General features: G+C 44.1%; 1 protein-coding gene, 1 long non-coding RNA gene and 3 other non-coding genes across 10 annotated transcripts; 2 read left to right on the forward strand and 3 right to left on the reverse strand.

Annotated features, from left to right (window-relative positions):
- Positions 1-249: 249 nt before the first annotated feature.
- Positions 250-8,004, reverse strand: HMGN4 (high mobility group nucleosomal binding domain 4). Of its 6 annotated transcripts, none has more exons than XM_034660137.1 (3): positions 4,670-8,004; positions 4,478-4,549; positions 250-2,000 (listed from the first exon to the last, which is right to left on the reverse strand). In XM_034660137.1, the coding sequence occupies exon 3, from the start codon at positions 1,912-1,914 to the stop codon at positions 1,642-1,644; it is 273 nt and encodes a 90-aa protein (XP_034516028.1). In that variant the 5' UTR covers positions 1,915-2,000; positions 4,478-4,549; positions 4,670-8,004; the 3' UTR covers positions 250-1,641. The 6 variants fall into 6 exon arrangements, with proteins under 6 accessions (XP_034516028.1, XP_011215830.1, XP_034516027.1 ...); XM_011217528.3 differs by having other exon boundaries at positions 4,412-4,549; positions 4,670-8,002; XM_034660136.1 differs by having other exon boundaries at positions 4,412-4,585; positions 4,670-8,002.
- A 166-nt stretch (positions 8,005-8,170) lies between these two features.
- On the reverse strand, positions 8,171-8,243 carry TRNAV-CAC. Its single transcript has one exon. It is a non-coding gene; the product is annotated as a tRNA-Val (tRNA).
- Positions 8,244-8,719: 476 nt separating this feature from the next.
- TRNAR-ACG lies at positions 8,720-8,792 on the reverse strand. The gene has a single exon. It is a non-coding gene; the product is annotated as a tRNA-Arg (tRNA).
- Positions 8,793-12,495: 3,703 nt separating this feature from the next.
- On the forward strand, positions 12,496-12,569 carry TRNAT-AGU. The gene has a single exon. It is a non-coding gene; the product is annotated as a tRNA-Thr (tRNA).
- A 457-nt stretch (positions 12,570-13,026) lies between these two features.
- On the forward strand, positions 13,027-15,873 carry LOC117802201. Its single transcript, XR_004625258.1, has 4 exons — positions 13,027-13,455; positions 13,674-13,906; positions 14,207-14,389; positions 15,671-15,873. It is a non-coding gene; the product is annotated as an uncharacterized LOC117802201 (long non-coding RNA).
- The last annotated feature ends 540 nt before the right edge of the window (positions 15,874-16,413 follow it).

A 16,413-nucleotide genomic window follows, 5' to 3' on the forward strand; every position in this document is an offset into this window, starting at 1 on the left:
TTGGACAATGCCTAGCATCAGAAAGAGTAAAAATGGGAATAAAACCATGTAGAAACAAAATTGTCCGCACATACACAATATATGGTTTACCTATGTAGAAAACCCAAAAGATTAATTAATGAGAGTTTAGCAAGGTTGCTGGATATAAACATCAACTTTAGCTAAAAACGGAAAATGTAGTAACTAAAAATATACCATAAGAGTAGTGTCAAAAAGTATAAAGTCCTTAAGAAATATTAACAAAAGACATTCATGGAGAAAATTATAAAACTTTATTGAAAGACATTTAAAAAGGCTAAATAAATGGAGAACTATATCATGTTCATGGATTGGAAGACTCAACATTGTATTTAGTCTATAAATTCAGTATAAATCCAATAAAAATTCCAACATTTTTGTTTTTAGAACTTGTCAATCTAATTCTAAAAGTTGTACTGAAGAGCAAATGGCTAAAAATAGCCAAGATACTCCCGAGGAAGAAAAATTTGGTGGTGATTTTTTTGGAGGTGGGATTTGTCCTGAGATACCAAGACCTTTTTTCTAAAATAGTACTCAGGATTGTATAGTACTGCCACAAGATTAGACAAATTGACCAGTGAGTCAGAATAGAAATCCTCAACAGACTCACCCACACACAGAGACTTTATTTACGAAAGAGCTGGTGTTATAGATCAGTGGGAAAGAATTAAGTATTCAGAGAATGGTGCTGGGACAACCACCACTTATACACATGGAAAAAATATTATATTGAACTTCTATCTTCTACTTTTCACAAAAATCAGTTCAGAGCAGACTAAAGACAAATGTGAAAAGCAAGACTATAAAATGTTTACAATGCAATAAAGAATATACCTATGACTTGGGGTAGGAAATGATCCCCCTACCACCAAGCTAATTCGTATTCAGCTTTATCAGATACTTTTCAAAACCAGTGACTTCCAGGAGGACATGGCTGACAATCCATAACATTTTACAACTTTCAAACTCCCCTCCCCTAAAAGTCAACAGTCTTCTGTTGCTGTTTTGAAAAGGTGGAGTTCTCAGAAGGGGTGGATATTTCACAAGAGGCGTGTAAGACCTTGTCACAGGTCAACTCTGACATGGCAGAAAGGGGCGAAAAACTCTAAGATCATCGATGGGATGATCCACAAACTACAAACAGGAATCTTGGTCTTTGAGCAACACCATCTTGATATTATCACCAGAAAGCCTGAGTATTATTACCCGACACAGGATTTTTGGGTGGCCAAGGCCACATCATAACTATTTCAGGAAGTCAAGTGTATGCTGATGGCATCAGGAAAGAAGACATGAAGTTTTGCTTCTCTCTGTTGTAAGGCTTCTAAGCCAAAGTGGCTGACATGTGTGAATGTCAGAGAATCTCTCCTGGGAACCAAGAATAATCTTCAAAAATAAGGACAGAAGATCCCATCTTCCCCCATTTCAATCCACCTTCTGAGATATTCTATTAGTGGTATTTGCACTTTCTACAAGACAGCAACAATGTGTGTTGTATGCTAACAACATAAGTTTGGAAAGAAAAAAAAACAAATTCTACATTTTTATAAAACTTGATTAAAGAAAAATAGTATTTCAAACAGTAGAGTCACTAGAAGTACAGAGCTATCAAAACAGTACACTTCACTTGGCATCCCCACTGCCTTCTGCTTTCTGTGACTGGGCAGTGGAAGCATCTAGGTTCTTTGCAGCGTTGTTCCCCTCCTTGCCACCATCTGCTTTCCCCTTTCTCCCTTTGGGCAGCTTCTCTCCTTTCTTTGCAGGGGCCTTTTTAGGCCTGGGTTCTGGCTTTGGAGGAGCCGGTTTAGCGGACAAGCGTGCCGATCTCCTCTGTGGCTCATCCTTCACCTTCCCCTTGTCACCTTTAGCATCTCCCTTTGCCTTTCTCTTGGGCATGGTGGCAGCGGCGCTTGGCAGGTGGCTTGGCCAGTCCAGGGAGGGGAGCGGTTTCTGTCTTCTTCACACTGCTCCTAGAAAGATTTCTTTAACAAACACAAAAAGTGTAAACCATAATGGGAAAGACTGACAAATTTAACTACATTAAAATTCAAATTTGACTATATTAAAATGAATAATTTGTGTAAATCAAAGTATAAAAAAGTAAAAAGTTATAAGCTGGGTAATGATATTCATAACACACATAACTGACAAGGGATTTGAATCCAGAATATACAAAGAATTTCTACAGATCCACGAGAAAAGGACAAAAGGAAAATATTAAAACAATGAGCAAAAGTGTTAACAAGTACTTCTCAGAAAAAGTATAAATGGTAAATACACACATAAAAGTATGCTCGACCTCATTAGTAATATGAGAAATGGATGCTAACACGCCACACCCATCAAACTGGTGGAAACGAAATTGCCTGACAAAATCAAGGGCTCAGCAGATGTGCAACAGTTAAAACATGATATACTGCCAGAGTGCGTGTTCTGTGTGTATAAATTAGGGTATTAAATCTGAAAACATTCTGAAAAGCAATTTCAGTTCTGAGTATTTCCCCAGAGGAGTTCTTGGAGATGTGCAGAGGATATCCCTACGAGAATGTTTATGGGGACTCAGTAATTTCAAAACCCAACACCACCAACTGGTCTTCAATAATAGAACAAATACGTTAGTAGCATCTCAGCGAGGGAATGGTGCCCAGCAGCAGAAACGAAGAGATTACAGCGACATGCAAAAACACAGACGCGTCTCGAGAGCATGCTGCTGAGCAAAAATGACAGGCTGCACATATGCACGGCATCGATCCACTTGTAAGTACGAAAGTAAAGGACATGTTTAGGCTACAAGCATGTAGTAAAACTAAAAAAAAAAAAAAAAAAAAAAAAAAAAAAAAAGGAAGATAAAAATTGGGACAGTAGACACATCAAAGGGGGCTGAGAAAGGGATGGTGGCTGGAGAGGGTAAGAGGGTCCAGGGGAAGGGATGGGGGTAGCATTCTCTCCCCTGAACTGAGGGTGGGGTGCGGAGGAGGAGGGACATGGCTGGCGTACTATTCTCTCGATTCTACACAGAGACATTTTATGTATCTGCTCAAGAATTAATGAAAACTACTTTAAAAAGTACATAGCCAAAGCACCGGTTCAGGGACACACAGATGGAAAGTGATTTATCTTGAGTTTGGGTAATCAGGACCTGGGCCGACGGATGGCATTCACAAGTACTGTGCGAACTTTTTTAAAGCTTTAGGCCAGGACTAGCTACTCACACCTCTGCACCACCCTCGAAAACATTTCCTGGGGAACTCTGTAGCCCTAGGCCCTGTCCCACTCCACGTTTTAACTTAAGAAGAAAAAAAAATTATTATCTGCCCCTAAATTGTTCCAGAGTCTGGTTTTGTTCTGTTTTGTTTCTGCTGAACCTCACTATGTGGATAGATAGTAGGCAAACATGATCCTTGAGCAAACCTGGTTTTGATTTTGATGTTCCTTGGCTAACAAAAGTGACCACCTATAAATGGTGCTAAAACATCAAACTATTTTTCTCCCCATTTTCTCATCAGAATTACTGGAAATTTTGCATTTTTCCTTCCTTCATGTGCAATAAGAGGGAAAAATATGTTAGTATAAAGAAGAAAGGAGAAGCAAAGTGCCCTGAGTAAGTCAGTATTTTTCCCTTGGTACTTTAAAGAAACTCTGGGAACAGAGATTGAAATTGAGAGGAGAAACACTTCTATTCTCATGCTGAAAGCAATTCACTGAAAAGCTAACGTGAAATTAGCTGGACCCTTCTCCCTTACTGTGCTCTTCCCTTGCCTCTAAATATTCTAAATTCCTGAGGCCCGAAAAGTCCCTTTTGCCAAATGCACTCTGCGGATCGATGGATCCAGCAGGCTCAACCCGCTCTCTCCAGAGGACATGCTGCCCTAGACATTACAGGACTTTATTCCCAATTTATTCTTTTTTCTCTCTCCCAAATGTACCACTAAAGAAATGTGTGAACAATCCTTAGAGAACAAAAGGCTTTTTTTTAATCCAAATTTTGAAACAATAAAGAAAATAATTTTTAAAGAAAGTAATTGAGAAGGACGCCAAGGAATCACATAGGTCAACTCTGGGTATGGTAAAGGTGTGCCCAGAAAGCAACAAGTAGGAAAAGACAGCTGTTATTAAAATGAAGGAACCAACATTGAGAGATATTTTATAGCATGAAAATCACTTGGTATAGTATTAGGGTGACTTGGTTTATACCTGTTGCCCTGGTGTGATTATTAATAATGCTCCCATTCACTCTCAAAAGTGTGCCAACTTGAATAAAAAATAATACTGTCACGCTAAACATTCTGCATATATTCTTAGAGGCCTTTTTGTTACCAGAGAATGAGAGAGGAAACCAAAGGGTGAGCTTTTGTTCTAGGACACACTTCCCTAAAGAATGGACACTCCATACCATTCTCCTTCCATCTCACTCCAAAACTCTGTTTCTTAGCCCAGGTCATGGGGTGGGAGTGCTCACAGTCTGTTTCCTGGGCTCAGTCTTCTTCATGTTAGATCCCTTGCAGTCCATCCCAAGCAGGGGGGCCATGATCTCCACATGTCAAAAGCCGAAACACAGCAGGTAACACTAAAGATAAATTCAAGGAAAACAGGCCGCTGGCTGGATGCTGTATCTGAGTATATGAATATGGATTAGTTCCTTGAAACTCACCTTTAGGAAGCTTATCAGGAGACCTCGGGCTGCCTCTCCAGAGACCTTACAAATTAGGAGACAGATAGACAAATAAGGAAAAAGGGCCAGTGGGATAAAAGTCATTTCATTTCCGTGAAGGCCAAAGAGGGATGGGGAGGGCAGCGTTCTCACCACACAGTGGTGTTAACTGAAAAGAAATCATTTGACGTGGAGTAAAGGGACATATTGGACAATGAAACTATTCTGCATGCATTATAATTGTGGATACATGACACTATGCATTTAGCAACACTCAGCTGTATACAAAGAGTGAAGCCTAAAGTAAACAATGGACTTCAGTTAAGAATAATGTGGAAACACTGCCTCCTCAATTGTAAGATGTACCACACTAATGCAAGTTGTTACTAACAAGAGAAAGGTTAATAACAGGAGAAACCACTTTCTGCTCAACTTGTCTGAAAAACTAAAACTGGCCTTAAAAAAATAAGGTCTATTAATTTAAAAAATCCCATATTTTAAGAATTAAAAAATAAAATAATTTGTAGGCAACAAAATAGAGAAGTCATAGGATTACAAATATTCCATCAGGCATGTGAGAGAAAAGAAATATTATGAACTAGCAGATAAATCATATAAATAATTTTATATTTTGGGAATAGAGAGATAGGACTTTCAGTGCTATCACCAGGGCAAGAAATTATCAAGACATGGCAACAATTTTTAAAGTTCTAGGAATTTAACAATTCCCCTTTGTTAAAGTAACACTTCCAAGGACAGAATTATATTAACAGAGAACAGAACAAACAAAATAGTGAAAGTGTTGAATCATTCATCTTCGCATTGCAAAGAATCAGACTGAAATTCTTGTGAAAGTTCACAATTTAACTCTTCATTTAACCAAATTGCTTGTTCTATAATGTGGAAAGGTATCTCTCCCTCGGCAGCTTCAGGGAAGAGGGAAAATCTGCTCCATCCTTTTTTAAAAGTACTTTTGTTAGCTATGAAGACTTGCATATTTTCATTAGAAGCAGACCCACGAAGTTTAACTGGTAGAAGTAGCTTAAAAAACCTAAAAGCCAAATAAAAAGCAAACAGTCTATTTCATCTGCAAGAGAAATATGCGAATGATGAGTAAAATGAGACGCAGGTGTGCTACAGTCTTCTGTGAGGTTAACTGCCGGGAAATCTCCAGACTCTGTCAATAATATATGTAATACGTCGATCTCAGTCCCCAGAAGTCAGCAAATTTGCCCCTCCTCCCCCACCCAAATTCGTAGGTCGAAGTCCTGACCCCCAGGACCTCAGGAGACAGGGCCCTTAAAAAGGTAGTCAAGGAAAAATGAGGTCATATGGGTGGGTCCTAATGCAATACAAGAGTAGGTGAAGACACCAACAACACGGGGTGACCACGCGAAGAGAAAGCAAGAAGGCGACCATCTTCGCGCTAAGGAGAGAGGCCTCAGAAGAAACCAAACCTGCCACCATCTTAATGATGGAGTTCCAGCATTTAGAACTGTGAGAACATAAATTTCTGTTGTTCGCAAGACCCAGTCGGTGGCATTTTGTTACGGAAGCCCTAGCAGACTACCACAGGAGGGAAGAGTGTAAAGACCTCAGTGACCTACAACATATCTGGGATTAGATTCACTATGAGGTTTTGCATAGCTCTCAAAATCCTCTTCCCATATTTTTTTTCTCTTTCATTACAAGCCTGTCTCCAGAATCCATGGAGCAAATCCTGCTCGTCCAATACGCGCCCCACCCATTCCCAGCAAACAGGTACAAGCACATTTTAGCAGCACCCTTTTGCTCCCTTGACCTGTTACTGACCTGGGTTTCTGTGAGATAGTTCTAACTTGGGTTCTAGTCTCAATCCCACCCCAAACTCAGAAGGCCACCTTCTTCTCTCTGTGCCTTGGGGTTGGAGGGAAGACCTGGGAGAAGGCTTAGGAAAGAGAGAAGAAAAACTATAACAAAATAAAAGGTCATATGTAAGGTGCAGTGTGCCACGGGAGCAAGAGCTCACATGGTGTCAGCCACTATCTAGGGCCCATTTGTTCTCCACCTTCCAAAGGAAGTATCAGCCAAGGTGGGCAGCCTGGGCTTCCATTGGGCATTGAGGGAGACTGGGAGACGGAAGCGTAGTGAGGTGAGAGGGCAGAGTATCTGAAAGGGTAGGGCTCCTTCTGTGTTTTGCCAGAATACACCGGGTTTGAAGAGAAGGAGAAGGCCATAGGCTTCCAATGAAACCATCACCCCTCTGCAGCTGGTTGGCTTGGGGCACACTTGGTTTCCCAGCTAAAGTACTCCTGCCCCCTGGCATCACAGAGTGATGGGAGGGGACAAATCTCCCAACATCTCCCAGGCCCCTGAGATCCGAGCCTCCTTTCAGGGCACCACCTTAACTCACTTGTATTTCTGACCAGTATAGACGATTTCAAATGAAAATGTCTTAGATACATTTCTACTGAGCACATACCAAAGCTTACTATTATCTTGCTAACAAGGGAATTAACAAGATGATAAAAGCAAGGGTTTTTCGAAGAAGGTATGAAAATGGAGGAGAAAGAGGGAGCTGGGGAGAGAGAGAAAGAAACAGCACATTAGGTAAAGATCGCCCTTTCTTTTCTTAGGGCCCTAAAAACATCACATTCATAGCATTCATTTCAGGTAACGTAGAGCATTGGATCTGAGAGACGAGGCTTGGCTAGCCCCTAAAAGTAGTAGTAGCAGCAGCAATACAAACACGAAAAGTAGGAGCAGTCGTAGTAATGCATCTAAGAAGGAAATCCTGAGGATACACCCGAGGCTGTCAGGTGCAATATCAAGACTTCTGCACCAGAAAAGCCTCTGATGGATCCAATTAACACGGAAGCAGGCCTTGTGTCAGGCAGAGGTCAGAGGCCACACACCAGGGCTCAAGACCCGATTTTAAACAGGGGCTGCCAGGGACTCTTCTCAAGCTTCGAGGCACTACGCGGAACCCACAGTTGGTCCGCTTCTTGACTTTGGGATCGTTTTCTTTCAACGGGGAGCACAGAAGGCCACAGTGGAGGAAGCCTCGGGCCTGCGGCGTCCGCTCGCTGGGCTCGGGGGAGAGGGGCGGGAGAGGCCGCGCGCAGGCCAGGCCAGCCCACCCGACCGCTGCCAGCCGCGGCCCGGGGCCGCGCGGGTGCCCTCGGCTGGGGCAGGGCCGGCGCGGGCCGTGGGGCCGAGGGGAGACGCGCGCAGCGGGCCCTGCCGGGAACAGGAAGGTGGCGGGCGGCGAGGAACCGCTTCCGGGGCTGCGGGCGGCCGGCGGCCTCGCGTCGGAGCGGGGGAGAGCCGCTTCTCCCCTCGCGATACGTCAGGCCGCCGCCCGGGCCGCGGGACCCCGACCTACCCCGGGCGGTGCCGCCTCCGCACCACGGCCCCGCCACAAGACAACAAAAGGCGGGGGGCGTATTTATGAGGACGTGGTATTTTTCCAATGCAGAAGACAAAATTTTAAGGAATTAGTTACAAAAAGACAACGGCACGTGTTTCCGCCCGGTTTCGAACCGGGGACCTTTCGCGTGTGAGGCGAACGTGATAACCACTACACTACGGAAACGCGACGGCGAAGCATTTCCCCAGAAGGCAGTTCTCCCTGCAGAACATGCCCTTCCATCCTTGCAGCTGAGTGTCGTTTCTAGGTGCATGCGTCCGTGCACCTCGAGCGCTCACACCAGACGCCATTGGGAAGCGCAGATCAAGCCCTTGCAGTGTACAGACCTGAAGTCAAATCCTTAACAATTTATTCTGAAAATGGCCAAATGCAGGAAAACAATAGAAAGACTTCAACCTTTATGACTAAGATCGCAAAGGGCATGCCCCGGGAACCGCGCACATTCCGTGGGCAGCTAAGTGCTCCCGCGTGGCCGAGACGCGGAACCCGCTCTGCAGTAGGGTGATAACCCCTGCTGTGCTAAAAGCTGCCCTTCTCGCTCCGGGAACTTGCAGGCAAACCTCCCTTCACCCGAATTTTCGTACTGCATGGAGCTCCTCGGTGGTGTGCAGTGGAAAGAAGTAAAACAGCTCTGCGCACCCCGAGCCAGCCAGGAGTCGAACCTGGAATCTTCTGATCCGTAGTCAGACGCGTTATCCATTGCGCCACTGGCCCGCACGGGGATATGGGGGCGCCTGTATGCTTTCGTGAGGACGCAGGCGTCGGCGGGTTCCGGCGAGGCGCGCTCGCGCCCGGCCGGTCCCCGCTGCTCCCGGGCTGCGCGCCCGGCCGGTCCCCGGCAGCCGCCTGCTCGGGCACCGGCGCCCGCGCTCCGCCCGCGTCCCCTCTCCATCCACGCGTTCGCTCACCAACCTGTGTTACCTACCGTTCGAGGTGCTGGAAGCCCATCCGAGAAGAAAAGACAAGTGATCCCTGCCCTTAGAGAAGCTTACGACCACGAAGCACTAAATAAGTAAAATAATCATGATAAGCACTTGGAGGAAAACGAACAAACCGGGAAGACTAGGAAAGCCCAGCAGCGCCGGTGATTAACACTAGAGAAATGCGGCTATCAGGGAAAGAGCCACGTGGAGGGGAAATCTCCAGCGCCGAGGCCTGGAGGTGGGAGCACGTGCAGACCACCTCCGGCGCTGGAGACCCTCGCAAGGGCTTTGGATGTGACCCGTAGGGAACTGGAAGTCATTGTGGGCTGGCATGATAGGACATGCTTTCTTGTCTCGCCTCGGCTCGTTACAAATTTTGTATTTCAGTATTTACTAAGCAAGGCTCAGTGCTAAGCACCTGATCGGCCTGTGCTACTACCACTGGGCCTACAACTCAGATTTTGGCACCCTTAAAAGAAGCAGCATCAGCTCTCACGTGTTTGCTTTATCAGGAAGCAAATAAGCATCTCTTATGTGTGCAGTTCAGCCTCTGTATTTCTGAGAATTAAGCGTTATCTCCATGCCTGGGTGAGCAATCGCAAGTAAGTTGAGGGCTGTTAACAGATGGAGTAAAGCTGCCTGATACTGAGAACATACACGATGAATTTAGAAAATAGTTGTTTTCAGCTCTTAAGACGGCGGCAGCCCTTAAGAAGAATATACAGGTTGCTACTCTTTCTGCATAACGTGAAAGTCGATCTAGTTAGGAATTTTCCCCAGGACAGTAGAGCAGGGGACTCCTGACCAGGTTTTGTACTGTACCCCTAGGGCACTTTGGTGATTATGGACTGCCTCTCAGAATAATACTTTTAAATATAAAGATAACAGATAAATATGTAAGATTTCAAAGGGAACTCAATTCTATTGAAATATGTTATCAAAATTTATTAAAAATGTATGGTATGGTAATATTTGTGCTCCTTTATTAATGTGCTAAATGACAATCTACAGCAGGAGGTCTGATAAATACTGTAATTTCAAAGCACTCATGAGCATAAATGGTAAAGAAATTTGTAACAACTGTAATTTGATATGAAATATTTGTGATTTCCAAAAGTGATAAAGTAAAAAGGGCTGAAATACAACTGTGATCTGTTGCCTACATTCATAGTGGAAGAAAACACAAAATTTCAGTAACAAATTAGTCAAGATAAAAATGTATTTTCCCATCCAAGTTCACAGACTATCCCCTCCCTGTAAGATGCAAAAGGAGATTTTTCTTCTAAAGAGAAGTTTGGAAACATGAACAATCATGCCTGAATTTTCAGAAGTGAAACAAATGGGTACTTCTTGGTTCTATTTTATGCTCATCACATACCCAGCATGGCCTTCTCCTGCTGCTTCAAACTTCTCTGCCGTGTGCACAGCCTGACATGAGCCGAGGCAGGCTGTCACTTCGTTTTTGGAGAACTTTCTACCGCTCCTTCTTTTCTGAGAGATCCAGTTTCTAATTTCCAGTCTTTTCTTCAGTGGTTGTTATCAGTCAGAGAAACAGAGTCCAGAAAAAAACAGAACCAGTAAGAGAATATGAATGAATGAATGAATGAATGAATGAATGAATGAGTAAATGAATGAATATTTCTAGGACTGGCAAGTCTGAATTCTGCTGGACAGGCCTGTGCTTTAGAAAATCTCAGGCAGGAGCTGATGTTATAGTCTTGAAACCGAATTTCTTCTTTCTCAGGAAACCTCCATTTTGCTTTTAAGGCCTTTCAACTGGTTGGAGATAATAATTGGTTGGAAACAATAGTTGGTTCAACTGGCTGGCTCACGCATATTACGGGGGATACTTACAGTCAACTAATTGTAGACGTTAACCATATTTACAAACTATCTTCACAGCAACATGTAGGTTAGTGTTCAGTTGAGTAAGTGGATAGCAAAGCCTAGCCAAGTGAAAGCATCGAGCTAACCATCGAAGTGGTGGACTCCTCTCCTTCTCTGTGTCTCAGGACACTGTTCTTCTGGTTTCTCTCTCAAGAGTCCAGAAAACGGCAGTCTGTCCCTCCCTTTTCTTTACATTATTGTCCGCAGCCTGTGACACGGAGATGTGTGCCTTCTCCAGTTCCAGATACGCGACACAGAACCAATGTCCATGGTCTTTGCTGGTCACACTGGGAATGGAGTAGAATATAGAATTCACGTCCAGATTTCTGGAAACGATTGCTCTAAGGCTCAAGTTTTTCCCCAAGATTTGTCTCTGGCTTGTTAAACAGCTGACTTCCCAAAATTTCAGTGCAAATTTTGACCGCTGCTCAAAGGAAAAACGCAAACAAAATACTGTTGGCTCTGCTGTCTTTCTGTCTGCCACAGTTTGGTCAAAGCCACAATGGGAGTGACTGTGCTGTTCATGAATATATTGGCTCCAAGCACACGAATAATATGATGGGTAATCTTATAATAGTAAAGAAAGAGGTGCTTACTTCATGGACTTTCAAACTGATTTCATAGACTTTCTGTGTTTTACTGAAATGAGAAATCTAGCAGAGTCCTGCTTTCACATTTCATCCTTCACCCCCATCATGAATGTAGGTGGAGCGAAGTGCCAACTTTTGTAGTGTGACAGTGAAATCCTTCAAATATTGATACAGTTTAGAAAAACTAAAATGCTGATTTCTGCATTATCACCATGACAATAGATTTCAAGCAACACCACCGATCATAATTTCATTGGGGAAGTTACTTTCACAGTTATGGCCACATAATTTGTAAATTCTTGGGAGTTTCACTAATGCTCTCTCTTCAAATTCTACTCCCAAGGGAAGATTTATTTTACAGAGAATAAATTGGGAACAGTTACAAATACACAAGTCCCCATGATAATATAGAAATGCTTGTGAATGCTCTCAATTTGACATCTTATCTAACAGATCCTTCAGACAATTATAGGCCAAGAAATCTTCTCTGCCTCTGTAGTTGCAGATGACAGGTGACTGCTCCTTTCTCTCTAGTACTAGGTTTTAATTATGAAGTCTTGTATTTTAATTATGAAGTGCGACTGTGGAATTCCATTACCTAACGTTATAAGCAAGAAGCAGGCAGGTGAAACCCAATCTTTACGGAAAGAAATGGGGTAAGGAATGACTGGACTTCGAACTAAACACCGTGGAATACAGGACCGAGAGCTCGCTTCCTGAGGGAGCAATTTTCGGTGCTGGAAGTGTTCGGGTGTGAACTTGACCTTGGGCCTCAAGTCACACTCCCAGCGGAGGCAGGAGAACTCCTCTGGCTCCACCGGAAGTGGACTTGGTTTTCCTATAGCCGCGCGGCTTTTTAGGTCTTCGAGGGGGGCGAAGCGGGGACTGCTTTATCTTTAGGGTGGGGGAGAAGCATTTGGGCTACTCTTGACCCTTAATGGTGAGAAAATCCAGAAATGCACACAAAAGCAAGGATCATTCCTTTTCACTGTCGATTTGAATTAGGAAAAATGTGTTGGCTCCGTGGCTTAGCTGGTTAAAGCGCCTGTCTAGTAAACAGGAGATCCTGGGTTCGAATCCCAGCGGGGCCTTTTGTGGTTTTCCCACCCTCGATAAAGAGGATGAGTGATCAAACTGTAATATTTAGGGCAAATTCCCCTACGGGATTTAACTGAAGTGTTTCATATGGGTCTGAGGGTGGGCTGTTTGTTTGCAACGAGAAGATACAAAGATGAGCTTACTTTTCTTTAGGGAGAAAGAATTTCTAACTTTCTTGATGTCAACATCTTTATTTCCATGTAATATATTTTTAGCACATACTAAAGGAACCAGGGAATGCAGAAGGGAAAATCACCAAGTTTAAACTACAAGTGACATCATCATCTCTGGTCATTCTATTTTCTTGCGTGGGGGAACTCCGAGCGGATGCACTCTCACAATCTGCAGGCAGTATTTTTAGAAAGGTCAGCCTCTGGAGTGATTGATAAGCTGCAGCATCTCAGTTCATAGCAGCCACTAAAACCCAACCACATAACACAAGCCATAAGTAAGTGCTTTAAAAGGTGGTTTTGTGCCCAGAGTTTTTGGGAAAGGAAAAATCAAACAGAAACAAATACTTGTCACCAAGATTTCAGAAAAGAAGGTGACAGGGAAAAGCATCTACCTGACCATTATCAGAGTGGACAGCCACTAGAACAGGCTGACTTGAACATGGCAGCTTCCAGGCTGACTTGAAGAAGTCCAGAAGAGCTGCGGAGCCTACTCCCGAATTCTCCAAGAGGGACGAAAAAATAGGAAGTGGGAAAGAAGCCTGGAGTTCTACCAGCAGCCGGGCCCCTACAGAAACTAAGAGCCAGAAGTGGAAGCTCACTGTAGCTGTTACCAACCCTCTCGCTCATCTCCCACCGCCAGGCTCCCCACCACTGGGCACAGAAAGTTCCACCAGCCTGCTTTTACCTTCAGAGCACAGCATTTAATGTAGATGGTCAAGGGTTGAATATGATCTCTTGTCCTATCTGTGGAAACATCATGTCCCAATACTTTGAGAAATAGTTCAGGAAACAGCTCTATCCTTACGGAGAATTTCTCCACTCACTCTGCAGCTTAACTCCCCACTTTTCTTTATAGGCGGCAGAGGCAGACCCTCTTTTTCACTACATCCTCCCATCCTCTGCTCAGGAAAGCCTTTCTTCCAGGTCTAGACTACAGACTTCTATCAAATGCAGAGGACAGCTGAGTCACCGGGCAGAAGTCAACACTAGACCACTATTTCATCCTGTGACTGAGTCTGACTTAACCTTCACCCCCTGCTCCATCAGCATCCAGGAACACCTTTACCGGGCGGCTTCCAGCCCACAGGCCCTCAATAGATGGCATGATCTGTACCATTGAGGAAATAGCACTGGCTACTGAAGCTAGAATATTCCAGGTGAGAATTCTCACCATCTCTCCCAAAAGCTTCAAAGCCTTTCTAACTCTCCATGTATCAATCACAGAAGTGATTTTTATGTACCAGTGGAAAGGACTTACAACCAAATGCTTGTTTGTCCGCCCAGCGCCTATTTGTCCGGAGCCAGTTATATGGCAAGCACCAGGCTAATCACACACACGTGGGTCACGAGTTCTGCTCTAAAAAGGCTGGGGGAGGGGGTGGCAAACAGTCAGATGGTGGCATGTAGTAACACTGGGAGTGGGGACACTGTGGGCCACGGTTTGCTATTTAACCCAGACTGACGGAGGTAGAAGGAGGTGCGGGCAGACTCCGTGCCAGAAGTGATGCCCAAACCGCGTGTGAAGGAGACGTACAACTTCTGCAGGGGAGAGGGTCGGCGGGGGAGAAGGTGTGGACAGAGTGCCCCGGGCAAAGGGAACGGCGTGTGACCAGAGGCGACAAAGAGGATGCCCCGTGCAGGTAAGTGGAAGCAATGAGGGGAGGAGATGTGTCTGCACCTGAAACTCTTCTTTGCGTGGACATGACCGAAGGCCTTTGGGCATCCTCATCATTTGTGGCCTCATGAGGACCACAGATGGACTTGACCTGACAGTTGATAAGTATCAAGTGCTCCCTGGTTTTTGTTCGGTTTTGTTTTGGTTTTGCTTCGTGGTATTTTTGTTTTCTTCAAAAAGACCCTGTGTTACCAAAGCAGTAAGGGAGGCATTTGAATTTACTAGTTGTGAAGTAAGTGGAGTCTCTCGCTGGACTGCTGAGGTTCTCCTGTGTCTCCCATTTCACCCTGGGTAGCAACGCTCATCTACTTGCTTTTCATCTGACTTTGTCGCCATCCTGTCTGCCTCCTGGGGCAAAGGCTATCTCGGATCTCCGGAGTTCCACACAGGCCCCAGCAAACAGCAGGTGCTCCTATTGTAATAAAAAATTGCATTTATCTGGTGTTTATTATTTTCCAAGCATTTGTTATTTGCCTTCATATGTATACAAGCACTTCATATGTATACAAAGTCAGGAAATTTGCACAGCATCCGCATGAGTGTGCGTTCAGCTATTTCCCCTACTTTAAAGAGTCACTTGCCTGGAAGGCCATACAACCCATAAGTGGCAGAGCCCAGGGTGGGCCCATGGAGCCTGAATAGCACTGAACCAACCTGTTGACCCTCCAAGTATCTCTAAATGCTTCTCCTCTTTGCACCTATTTGCCATTTCCTCCTCTGCCGTACTTTGCCTAGGCCCAAGTGGGGACTAGAAGTGGGAAGAAATGGACCGAATAAATAGGCAATAGGAGAAACCTTGTTTGGTTGTTCTTTTCTAACCTTATTGATGATAATCTTTCTAAGAAATACCAATTCACTTTTCTTTCAGTGTATGTATGAACGTTTCTGGGAATTTTGAGGAATTTGGGAGAAGGCAGAATGATTCTGAACATCATTATCATAAAACAGATTCACCCTGTTTTTGGTCTTTGTAAGCAGGTTTTAGATTGGATTTCTTTTTTAAGAAGGAACGGTGAGAAGAAAATTCTAGTTACCTGAGATTTTTTATTACTTGGGGCTTTGCAATAAATTATGTGAGAATAAGAATATTCAGGGTCCAAGTTTGGAGTTCAAAATAGAAACATTGTATGCTAATATTTGTAACTAGCTATTAATGCTTAAGATAAGTAGGCTAGACATCAGGAAACTTGAATTTGAGGGATAGTTCTGGAAAATGTCGCTGAACATGGATTTCTGTGTTTCTAAGTCACATTCCCTGGATCCTGGATCCTGTTATGAAGTGCAAACTTTGCAAACTGTCAGAGCCTCATGACCTGCCATTTCCTCCTGCCGTATGTCAAGGAAAGCCTCAAACTGGAATACTAGGAAGATGTTCTCGATAGCACCTTGATAGCAAGGCGTGGGACCCGAACTGGGAGTCATCCCTGGGCGCATAGGCACACACACGCTTGCAGATCTCTGTGCAGCAGTTAAAAGTAATTGGTCTAGATGTGCATACAGCAACAAAATAAACCTCAAAACCATGGTAGGACAGGAACAAAGTGAAAGTAGAATGGAATATATGAAACTGTGTCGTTTATGTGAATTAAAAGCACAAGCACTGAAATAAAAAATATGTGTCCTGCAAAAACATTTAGAAAGAAAAAGATGAACTTTCTCCAGTAATTTCTTATGGGGGTGGGGGATGGGAAATGAATTAAGAAAAGGGTATTAGTGGGGCGCCTGGGTAGCGCGGTCGTTAAGCGTCTGCCTTCGCTCAGGGCGCGATCGGGCTCCTCGGCTGGGAGCCTGCTTCTTCCTCTCTCTTTCTCCCCTGCTGTGTTCCCTCTCTCGCTGTCTGTCTCTCTGTCACATAAATAAATAAAATCTAAAAAAAAAAAAAAGGGTATTAGAAATCTGTAAGTAAAAACAAAAGAGGGGCCCTGGGGACATCAGTGTAATTTAGGAGTTGACATTCCTTTAATTCCTTGAATGTGAGAGAGGAGATGA

Source organism: Ailuropoda melanoleuca, chromosome 5 (genome assembly GCF_002007445.2).
Source record: "Ailuropoda melanoleuca isolate Jingjing chromosome 5, ASM200744v2, whole genome shotgun sequence".
In the NCBI taxonomy this organism is placed as follows: domain Eukaryota; kingdom Metazoa; phylum Chordata; class Mammalia; order Carnivora; family Ursidae; genus Ailuropoda; species Ailuropoda melanoleuca.

Coding starts and splice junctions, on each gene's coding strand:
- HMGN4 (XM_034660137.1), bottom strand. CDS start 1,914: ATGCCCAAGAGAAAGGCAAAGGGAGATGCTAAAGGTGACAAGGGGAAG.